Below are 11,415 nucleotides of genomic sequence, written 5' to 3'. Positions count from 1 at the left end.
ATAGCGACAATTTTTGGCTAAGTGGCCCGGTTTGTTAGAGTTAAAACAAATGTAACAAACCGACAATAATGGGTCTCTTATCATCTTTGTTGATATTGGACTTTGGTTTCAAATTATTCCATAATTAGTTCTACCCTTATTGAATTTGGACTTTTGATGTAATGGGTTCTTATGTGTTTTATGGCCTTCTATAATATTTACTTTAGACTGAAAATTAGAAACCAATGGTGGGACAGGAACATTTTAGAAGTGCAGTTCTTGGATCCTAATGGAAAAGATCAAAGTTTCCATGGTCATATCTCCAGTCTTATGTTTAAGAGATAGGCCAAAATTCTTCCATGAAGGAAGCAACTTGTCTATTGTACAAGCAACTTGGAGACACTCGGTAATAGCCATTTCCCGTTGGCCCAATTCATGGTAAATGATCGTTAACTCATGGGCTTGCTCTACTATAGATTTAGAATCATCCATCTTAAAACCAAGAAATTGGCTTGCAGTGTACTTATTCATTCCAGCATCTTGTACACCATATTTCTTATCAAAAGCATTCGAAATATCTTTGGCAAATTTAATGTGTAGGTAAACATAAAAAAGTGTATCACTTAAATGATTTAAAATCTTACATCTACACAAAAAGTATCTTTTTGTTCATATGTTTGCAATTAAATAGTACGTGCGGGCTCATGTAAATCATCAGAAGGAGGATCATTTTCAATAAAAAAAATATAATCCAAGCATTGTAAGAAAGATTTTCATCTTTTCTTGCCAACTCTTAAAATTGACTCCTCCAAATTTCTTGTGTGCAATAGATTTGTTTGAAGTCACGGTGGCAATCAATCAATTAAAACACACCTCTAGTTTAACAAAGAGATTCTACTCTAAGATTGTTGGGAAATATTTTGAAACGCTTTGTAAACTAGAGTATATGTAAAATAACAAGAACAAATTAGAAAAGGAAAACCCGGTGTTGAGGCACGTTGTGATGAACGCTTTCCTTAGAGTAGATTCCGTCGCCTCCAAATTTAAACATGCGTACATTGGCTTCTTGACAGTCTACTCGCAATATACATCAATGTCAAATCCTGTTAATCTCCTTGTCAGTGCAGACAAAATGAGATCCTTGAACCTAATATAAAATAGTCAAAGCCCAAAGAAAGAAAGGCAAAAAGAAGAAGAAAGTATTTCTCTAATTTTTGTGGAGAATTTGGAGTTAATGAATTTGTGGGTGAGGTTCCCTATTTATAGACAATGAAAGGGTATTTATGAAAAGTTACAACAAAAATGAAGAGGCACTTTTGAGAAGTTACAACTTCTCAAATATTAGAAAATACATTGAAAATGTTTCTAATGACCAAAGGACACAACCATTTGTTTGGTTGGCAAGGGGTTAAGACTCCTATCTCAAGAGACATACATTGGTTCAAGTTACCATGATACATTTTCATTTAAATCTAGACAACTGAACTGATACATTGAACAATGGTAATAATTCACATTATTTTTTTACTTTACATCAAATATTTTAATCATTCTAAGTTTAAAAACAAACCAACATGAACTTCATTCTTGAGGTATAATCTTAAAATATCAATTTGATGGAAGAAGGTAAAAAATGTACAGCAGTACAATCTATATTGCAGCACTCAATATACTCAATTTGATGCAAGAAGGTAAAAAATGTACAATAGTACAATCTATATTGCCGCACTAAATAAACTCAATTTGATGCAAGAAGGTAAACCATGCTGAAGCGGTCTATTTTCACCACAAATTATCTGTACCTAGATAACGGCCAAATCTCGTGGCCAATATCTGTAAACAATCGGTCCTATACATATGCAAGGGAAAACCAGGGAAGAAAATCCATTGTGGCGCCAATGAGGATTCAACATGCAAATCAAATTCTTTCGTCCACCTAAAGAGCCTGAAACCACAGCCTTCCCTCTCTCGCCCATCCATGCATAAAGTCACGTTCAGATTGCATTTGGAGAAAGACGTGATGATCATCCATGAAACTGATCGTAGGAACCTCTAATAAACCACAATACTTGATGATGTGCACTCTGATCATGTCAATCGATGGCCTGACTTGGGAGAACTTTAACATGTTAAGGATAAGGCAGCCATAGAAGATAAAGATAAAGATGAAGCCATAGGAAACTAGAATTCCAATTCTAGTAGACTTAGTTATCTAGTTGTAATCCAGTTTTTGTATTTTCTCTTATCGGTTTGTTATGACTCCTACTGTCATCGTACTTGTATTTCTCTATTAATAATACAGTCAACACAACTGAAAAGTGTGGTTGATATTTTCCTCAACATGGTATCAAGAGCCTAAGACTAATGTCAGTCATGGCAGATTCAACTCCACCAGTTTCCGAGACTCACGTCTCTTCTCCTTTTGTTCACCCACCCATATTTACAAACACCTTCCCTACACCCACTACCATCCCTCCCCAACTTTACGCCCATTAAGCTTACAAGAGACAATTACCTGCTATGGAAAGCACATGTTGTCCTCTATCTCAAAGGTCAGCATCTATTTTCCTTTGTCAATGGATCATCCTTTTGTCCTTCTCCCATGATCACTACTGCTACCAATCAAACCGTGCCCAACCCTGCTTTTATGCAATGGATCATACAAGACCAATTAATTCTTTCAGATCTAAATTCATCCCTCTTCGAAACTGTCCTTGCCCATGTTATCACATGCCAAACTTCTCATCAGGTCTGGTCGACACTGGAAAGAATGTTTAACTCCACATCCCGTGCTAGATCCAAGAATCTTCATTATCAATTAGCTACACTCAAGAAAGGTGGTTTCTCCATCTCAGACTATTTTCATAAATTTACTACCCTTCCTGATACATTAGCCCCTGCTGATCAACCACTCAATAATTTGAGTTGGTCTCATTTTTTCTTGCGGGTCTAGGACCGGAATATGATTCCTTTGTTACATCCGTGACAACCCGAGTCGACCCACTTCTTTTGGAGGATCTATATGGACATCTGATAGCTCATGAAATTCGGTTGGAACATCACCAATCACCCAATGATCTTACTCTAGGCGGTGCGAATTTTACATCTCGTTCACATGGGTCTCGTGGTGGACGTAGCTCTGGGCATGCCTCTGGTTTCAGTATTGGTGCTCGTGGTTATGGTTGCTTTAATTGTGGCAAGGTTCGTGGTCGAAGCTCTAATTCATCCGAGTCTCAACCTGTTTGTCAAGTATGTAACAAACCGGGACACACCGCTTTACATTGTTATCATCGCTATGATGAATCTTACGAACGTGATCCATCCTCTATGCAAGCATATTACACTGGTTCGTCTCCGGCAAATGATCTGAACTGGTATCCAGACACGGATGCTACTCATCACTTGACCTCAGATCTTTCCAATCTCAATATTACTGCTAAAGCATATACTGGCCCAGATACAATCCGCGTTGGAAATGGCACTAGTTTGAACATTACACATCTCGGCATTTCTAAACTTTCTACTCCTACACTTTCTTTTTTACTTCATAATGTGCTTCATGTGCCACAAATTACCAAGAATTTAATTTCTGTTCAAAAATTTACTGTAGCTACTAATACTTTCTTTGAATTTCATCCATCTTATTTTTTTGTGAAGGATCGAGCAACGGGGAAAATTCTACTGCGGGGTCTGATTAAGAATGGGCTTTATCCTTTCTCCGCTTCAAATAAAACTTCTCCTCCATTTGTGCTTATTGGTGAACGAGTCTCGCTTCCTCAATGGCATTCTCGGATGGGTCATCCAGCTTTTAAAATTGTTCGTCATGTTTTGTCGAAATTTTCTTTACCAATAGCCGTGTCTAAGTCTAGTCTATCATGTTCTGTATGTTTAAGTTCTAAAAGTCGTCAGTTACCATTTTTTGAGTCATGTACTCGTGCCTCGGCACCACTTGAATTAATTTATAGTGATATTTGGGGCCCGTCTCCTATTCTTTCTCATAATGGTTTCCTATATTATGTTATCTTTCTAGACTCATATAGTCGATACACGTGGTTCTATCCCATAACTTGCAAAAGTGACATCATTACTATTTTCTACAAATTTGAGCCTCATGCAGAGCAACAATTTAATTGCAAAATTAAATCTGTTCAGTCTGATTGAGGTGGTGAATTTCGCTCACTATCCACGTTACTAGCCTCTCTTGGCATTTCTCGTCACAGATCTTGTCCTCACACTCATCAACAAAATGGTGCTATTGAACGTAAACACCGTCATATTGTTGAAACTGGTTTGGCTCTCGTAACTCATAGTCATGTTCCTCTTAAATATTGGGATGATGCATGCTATTTAATTAATCGGATGCCATCACCCGTCTCTCAAAATCAATCACCTTTCACTCGTCTTTTTCACAGTAATCCAGATTATTCTTTTCTTCGTGTTTTTGGTTGTGCCTGTTGGCCTAACATCCGACCATATAATCGTCACAAGTTACAACCTCGGTCCACTCGTTGTATCTTCCTTGGGTATAGTCCCAATCACAAAGGTTACAAATGTCTCAACCAACTTACTGAAAAAATAATTATTTCTCACGATGTTGTTTTCGAAGAGTCATTATACCCAATTTAAAGTCTAATACTTACTCAACCCATGCAGCAGAGCAGGCCTCGTTAGTATCGGTCCCTCCAGATCAAGCCCAAACATCTCCAGCCCACACAAATATTTTTCCATCTCAAACCGCTCTAGCCCACACGGTTATTTCTCCTTCCCAAACCATCTCCTCTAACCTTTCTCCCTAACTACCACCCGATACCTCTGCACCGAATCGTCACGAAAACCCCTACACTCAATCAACCTCAAATTTCCTTCCATCCCAACATCCTATGACCACTCGCTCAAAGCATAACATCACTAAAACCAAAACATGTACAAATGGCACCATCAGATATCCTTTCCCAAAAGCCCTAATTGCTGAAACCGATTCTCTAATGGTTGAACCATCGTGTTACACCAACGCGGCCAAGCATCCTCAATGGAGACATGCTATGAACCAGGAATTTGATGCATTACTCAGAAATGGTACCTGGATTCTTGTACCTCCCACCGATGCTCGAAATGTAATTGGGTCAAAATGGGTCTATCAGATAAACAGGAAAGCAAATGGCGATGTGGAACGCTACAAGGCATGTCTAGTAGTCAAAATGCCTCAGTAATCGGCTTCTGGACCTTGGTTTTCATTGCTCACATTCAGACACTTCTCTATTTATTCATACCTCATCCATGTTCACTATGTACATTCTCATTTATGTGGATGACATTTTGATCACCTGCGCAGACAAGCATGCTATTGATGAGTTGTTAAAATCGCTCCATAGTGACTTTGCAATCAAGGATTTGGGAAGTCTGAATTTTTTCTTGGGTATTAAAGCTATTAAGTCAAATGGGCAGCTTATATTATCTCAACATAGGTACATGATAGATATACTTCAAAAGAAAAAAATGCATGAAGCTAAACCCATTAGTACTCCCATGGCTACCTCTATTAATCGTAGTGCTTTTGACAGTGAAGATTTCAGTGACCCAACACTTTTTCGTAGCACAGTTGGTGCTTTCCAGTACTTGTTAGTCACTAGGCCAGACATAGCTTTCACTGTTAACAAGTTATCTAAGTTCATGCATAAACTGAAACTTGCCCACTGGCAGTCAGCTAAAAGAGTACTTCGGTATCTAAAACAAACTATTAACTATGGTCTTGTATTTAGCAAGTCAAGCAACAAAACTTTCCAAGCATTTTTAGATGCTGACTGGGCTGGGTCTTGTGATGATCAACGATCGGCGATCGACTGGAGGATTTTGTGTGTTCCTCGGGCCAAATGTTATCTCATGGAGTTGCAAAAAGCAAGCAACAGTTGTTCATTCAAGCACTGAAGCGGAATATAAAGCACTTGCCAATACAGCTGCTGAACTTCAATGGCTTCAATCCTTACTGTAGGAACTTGGTCTTAGAACATCAGCTCCTCCCATCTTAGGGTGTGATAACATCGAAGCCATATATTTCTCATCTAATCCAGTTTTTCATGCTCGCAACGAAGCACATAGAAATTGATTTTCACTTTGTGCGGAATATGGTAGCCAAGAAACTTATTGAAGTGAAGTTTTTATCCTCAAAGGATCAGCTAGCTGATATTTTTACGAAACCTCTTTCTTCATTCAGATTTATGGCACTTCGATCCAAGCTCAATGTAGTTTCCACTTCATTGGACTTGTGAGGGTGTGTTAAGGATAAGGCAGCCGTAGAAGATAAAGGTAAAGATGAAGCCGTAGGAAACTAGAATTCCAATTCCAGTAGACTTAGTTATCTAGCTGTAATCCAGTTTTTGTATTTTCTCTTATCAGTTTGTTATGACTCCTACTGTCATCGTACTTGTATTTCTCTATTAATCATACAGTCAACACAACTAAAAAGTGTGGTTGATAGTTTCCTCAACATAACACCCGTGCATATCTGAAATCATCCGCCGCTTTCATCATCTGCATTTCAGAGAAAATGAAACCTAGTTTACCATTAACATCAACTGAATACCGCATCAGTAGTTTGAACGAAGTTGAGTCGAGTTTCGCCACCGCTTGTACATAAGTCTTCTTACTAATATCCCCACCATCAGAGGCCCCCGACGGTGCCTGGGGCACTAAGGGGCGAGGGCGCTGCCATCGGCTGGCCCTAGGAACTGAGAAAGAAAAAAGTCCAAAAATGGAAATTCTGAACTTTGGGTAAGTCAAATCTCTAGCAGTCAAGAGCTGGGTTTGTGCCCCGATTCATTATGTGTAGCTATGTTAACTTACTGCTTGGCAATACTCGAGCCAACCAGCTCAGCCAACTGCAAAGGAAGCACGGATTTGATATCCAATTAGCCAGAATCAAGTCATCCAACCACAGGACTTCTTAAAACCTACACTATACTAATACATATTGGAAACTCATTCTTCAGTTCTTACATGACTGACTTGGAAGAAATATCAAAAAGCCCAAGAGAAAACTATGGCAAATGGGACATCTGTTTCAAAAAATTTTGCTATTTAAAGAGATTCAACGTCATATGAAATCAGCAAAAAGTGTAACGCCCCGACCCCAAGGGTCCGGAGAGTTAACTCATATAACTTGATAATCAACTCCAACAATCCTAATGTATTTCCAAATCCAAGAATATACACTTCCAAAACTTTCGATCAAACATAAATACTTCAAATTAATAAACCATACATACTCACATATCAAATCCTCAATCCAACAACCCAAATAAAATATCAACTTTTCTTCAGATCTCAAATAACAAACTAGAATAAAATAAAATTGACATAAGTCTCCATAAACCGTCTAAATCCATTGAAATCAACTTAATAAATAAATAACATCTAACAGTAGTATTAATACCGCGAGATACCCAATAACTATTCACGGATAATCTTGTCCACAAACTCTAATACTGATCCTCAGCTGAACCATCAATGTCATTTGAAATATTATTAAGATTAAGGGGTGAGTTATCAACAACTCAGCAAGCAGAGAGCATATACTAGCATAAATATGAGCATTTATCACGTTCGGCATGCAAACAAAATATTTATTTTCAGAATGCAGAAACAACATATTTACTTTCGAAATGTATAAACAAAACTTGGTACAAAAACACTAGAGCAAGATTTACAAAAAGACAAACTTATTCCCAAAAAGAAAATCCATTGGCATATCCAAACTGAAACATTATATTCATATCATCTCATAGCATCACATCAGGACAAATACCATGTTTAACCCCCCGTGGTAGGGTTATAAACCACCATTATACCCATGGTTGAGTCGTATACCATGTTTCACCCTCGTGGTAGGGTTATAAACCACCATTATACCTGTGGCTGAGCCTTAACAGAAACAGAACAGAACATCATCTGAATCAGATCACATTCGTATACAGAATCAGAACTTTATACCAAGGTTTTCAGATGACACATTATATCAAAACAAAATACTTAATAGCTTCAGATCATTTCACATGTTCGAAATAAACAGAATCGAAACATCTTCATTTATTCATAGCAAAAACTTTTAGAATTTCATATTCGCTCTTTTTGCATAGTTCAGAAACAGAATACACAAAATTAGCTCATGTCTACACCAGTTATGACAAAAAAATACTTTCTCTTATATAGAATTTATGCATATGCAGAACAAACATCTAAGGTCGTTTTCAGATTTCTTTTCAAAAACAAACATGCATATTTTCAAAGTCAACCTCATGTCATTTCTTTTATGCAAAACTAGTATATGAACTCTACTTACCTGACTTCCACGTACACGATATGCCTTGGGTCTATCCTCTAACAATATCATAACCTAAAACAATAAACGTATACCACATAAATAATAATCCAAACAGGTATACCACTAAGCCCAATTAATAAAAACTTAAACCTTTTTAATCTAAAATGCTCCATAAGGTAAATCTGGACAGCCCACTTCAAATTGTCAATATTTTCACTCTAGCACCACCAAGAAATCTCCACCCAACCGCCACTTAACTAAACTCGAACAGCCTAATAACAGCCAAAAAATTAACACTAAACGGTCCCAATTACTAGCCCAAAATAGTCTCATAAAACTGTCCAAATATTCATACTCCTCAACTTCAAGACTTCCAACATAAGCAACCACAATCCAACAGATAAAACACAAAATACCATAAATTTACATAGGTAAAAGTTTTAACAAGCTTACTGCAGTGGTGTAATTCTAACCAACACTACAACCATATCAACAACACTTTATCCACATTTCAAAATTCAACCATGTAATACCCAACACTACCAAAAGCTTCGGAAGAGCATTACCTAAAAGCGTCATTAAAGCTTCGTACCACCTCGAATCAAAGCAACCCACTGTAATCTAAGCCCAAAATTCACTGAAATCTCTAGTGAAAGAGATAGTGTTCTGCGCAAAGAAGGATGGAGGGGTCTGAGTGTGTGCACGGCAAACCAAAATAGAGTGGGTGTGAGTGTGAAAAACAACCAAAGAAAAATAGAGTGAAATAGGGTCTATGTGTGTGCAATAACAGAGGATAGAACAAAAAATTAAGAGTGAGATCAATGAGTGGAAGGGATAGTTACCGACGATAGCACTCCCAATGAGAGGACTCGACGACGACACTAAAATTTCGAGACCCACGAGGAAGCTGAACAATGCCATTACCCAAAGAAAAGTCACGAAACTGTCTAAGAGACAAAGATTTTGAGGAACGATGGCTCATCGTCATGGAAACCAACCAACGGTGACGAGATTTTGAGGACCCACAGAGAAAATGCAGCGCCAGCCAAGGATGAACCAAAAATCTGTGTAAAGGGAGAGTCTGAGTAGTTCAAATGTGGTGAGGAAAATTTCCGTGTGAGAAACTGAAAATAACCGTAGAAACTTAGGAAGAGGCACACGGGATGAAGAGGTTTTCGAGAAAACAGGACAGCTGGGAAGGAAAGAAAAACCGTCAGGGAGGAAAGAAAACAAAGAGGGAAGAAAGAGACTCACCAAAACGATGCTGTTTGTGTTGGAGTCTTCTGAGCTGGGCTTCATCTGGACCCGAGACTTGAGCCCGAGTGTTACATAAAGTCATGAAACCTCCTATACAAAAAGTCATGAAATTTATCATCATTTGAAACCAATAAAACAGCAAAGATTATGCATATTGGTAACTATAGAACATCGTTCAAGATTTTTAATTTTCAAAGAGGAGAAAATGTTCTACACCTAAACCCTCCCCTTAACCTTGGCTAATTTTCTCCATACACATGCAAAGAATGGCATACCTTCAAAGGTACAGTAAAATAGCTTATGCTATAGTGCTGCAGTAGACTGTTCTCTTCATTCTCATTAAGATCGAGAGCTTCCGGCAATTTTGGCCATGATTCTGGGAACTCTCCTGGCAGGTCAAACTCCTATAATTTTCCTTCACTACGATAAAAGTCCTCTAGTGGACTCTGCTAGAATAATTAGTTTAAACGAATTAGTTTAAAACGATACGTACAAAATTCAAAAGGCGGCATTAAAACAATATAGAGTTGCAATTTACTTTCAAAAAAATCATTTGAATAACACATGCTATGCCTCTTTACTTAATGGGAACAGTGCTCATGACTTCTAGTCCTTAATCTATTGTTCCTAGAATGTATTTAAATGTTCTTTTGTATACTCCCTATATACACGGGCTATGCCTATTTCATTTGTATCAATGAAATTTACCTTTTACTTATAAAACAAAGAACCATTTGAATGACACAGACACCAACCTCTAGCTCGTATATGGGACAAGATTAGTTAGAACTCTTTGCATTGACAAATGTCTTGCAAATGCCGCCTCAATAAAGAACAAATAAAAAGAATCAAAAAATATCTACCCCTTTCTTTTACTATGGCTTCAGTATCATCTGACCAAGAATGAGATTCAACATACAATGTGGCTGGGGAATAAGTGGAGCCAGCAAATACCAGGATTCCCATTTCCACCCTTGATGTTAGTGGAGGCCATATTGAAATTTCCCAAACTCACTGTAAATTCTTCTTTGAGGACATTTCTTAGGCAATACATCTTCCTGGAGCTTCATATTGACTACCAAGTCAATGCCAATAGCCCATTCCAATATTTCCTGAGAATACAAACAATCAAGCCAAATCTGAGCACATATCATAAAGGGCATGAGTACTAGAGAGAACATGATATTTTCTTACTACTTGATAGAGAGAGAAAGTGACATTAATGTAATACTGGTTGGTCACCTAATTTGGGTTGGAGAAAAACATCAGAGAAAGATATTATCTACCCAAAAGAGAATCAAAGAGAACAATAGTAGTCATTGGTGACTGGTGTATTTAACGACTGGAAAATTAGATTAAGAGTACTATTATCTAGACAAATTGGGAAATAAAGATTGTTAGAAGGAAAAAAAAATTGAAAACCAGGCCTACTAACCCTTGGGTTTTGGAAGGTATCTCTGACATGGGGATGTTCCTTAATTGGTATTAGATGAGTTGCAGCAAAAATGGAGAACATCTAGGCTTTGTAGTGTCAATGGGCAGAAACACTGCCCATTATTGTTCATTATTCTTTCCTTATACAACTCTTTCCTTATTTCTCTAGTTAATATTTGACAGATTATAACATCCATGTATAGGGCTAGAATTAGGCATACACTTATTTATTTCCATTTATAGAATTGCATTGTAAAGATTATATAAAATACAGAACCCTTATGGCCAATGGATTCGCCCATTCATACAGTATTTTTTACTTATCTTGACATGGTATCAACAGCAGCTTGAATTTTTTTTTCTCTCGATTTCATTGTCGCCCGTGTGAATCCATTTCTCTTCTCGGTTTCGTGTGTCAGCATCTTTTG

General features: G+C 37.6%; 2 protein-coding genes across 2 annotated transcripts; both read left to right on the top strand.

Annotated features, from left to right (window-relative positions):
* Positions 1-4,859: 4,859 nt before the first annotated feature.
* Positions 4,860-5,189, top strand: LOC121265882 (uncharacterized mitochondrial protein AtMg00820-like). Its single transcript, XM_041169550.1, has one exon. The coding sequence runs from the start codon at positions 4,860-4,862 to the stop codon at positions 5,187-5,189; it is 330 nt and encodes a 109-aa protein (XP_041025484.1).
* Positions 5,190-5,265: 76 nt separating this feature from the next.
* LOC121265881 (uncharacterized mitochondrial protein AtMg00810-like) lies at positions 5,266-5,904 on the top strand. The gene has a single exon (XM_041169548.1). The coding sequence runs from the start codon at positions 5,266-5,268 to the stop codon at positions 5,902-5,904; it is 639 nt and encodes a 212-aa protein (XP_041025482.1).
* Positions 5,905-11,415: the final 5,511 nt, after the last annotated feature.

This window comes from Juglans microcarpa x Juglans regia, chromosome 5D (assembly GCF_004785595.1).
Source record: "Juglans microcarpa x Juglans regia isolate MS1-56 chromosome 5D, Jm3101_v1.0, whole genome shotgun sequence".
NCBI lineage: Eukaryota > Viridiplantae > Streptophyta > Magnoliopsida > Fagales > Juglandaceae > Juglans > Juglans microcarpa x Juglans regia.
The sequence above is the reverse complement of the archived record's forward strand: the minus strand, read 5'-3'. Positions and strand labels throughout refer to the sequence as shown.

Bases quoted from the DNA above. Each gene is read 5' to 3' on its own strand.
- LOC121265881 (XM_041169548.1), top strand. From the start codon at position 5,266: ATGTACATTCTCATTTATGTGGATGACATTTTGATCACCTGCGCAGAC.
- LOC121265882 (XM_041169550.1), top strand. From the start codon at position 4,860: ATGACCACTCGCTCAAAGCATAACATCACTAAAACCAAAACATGTACA.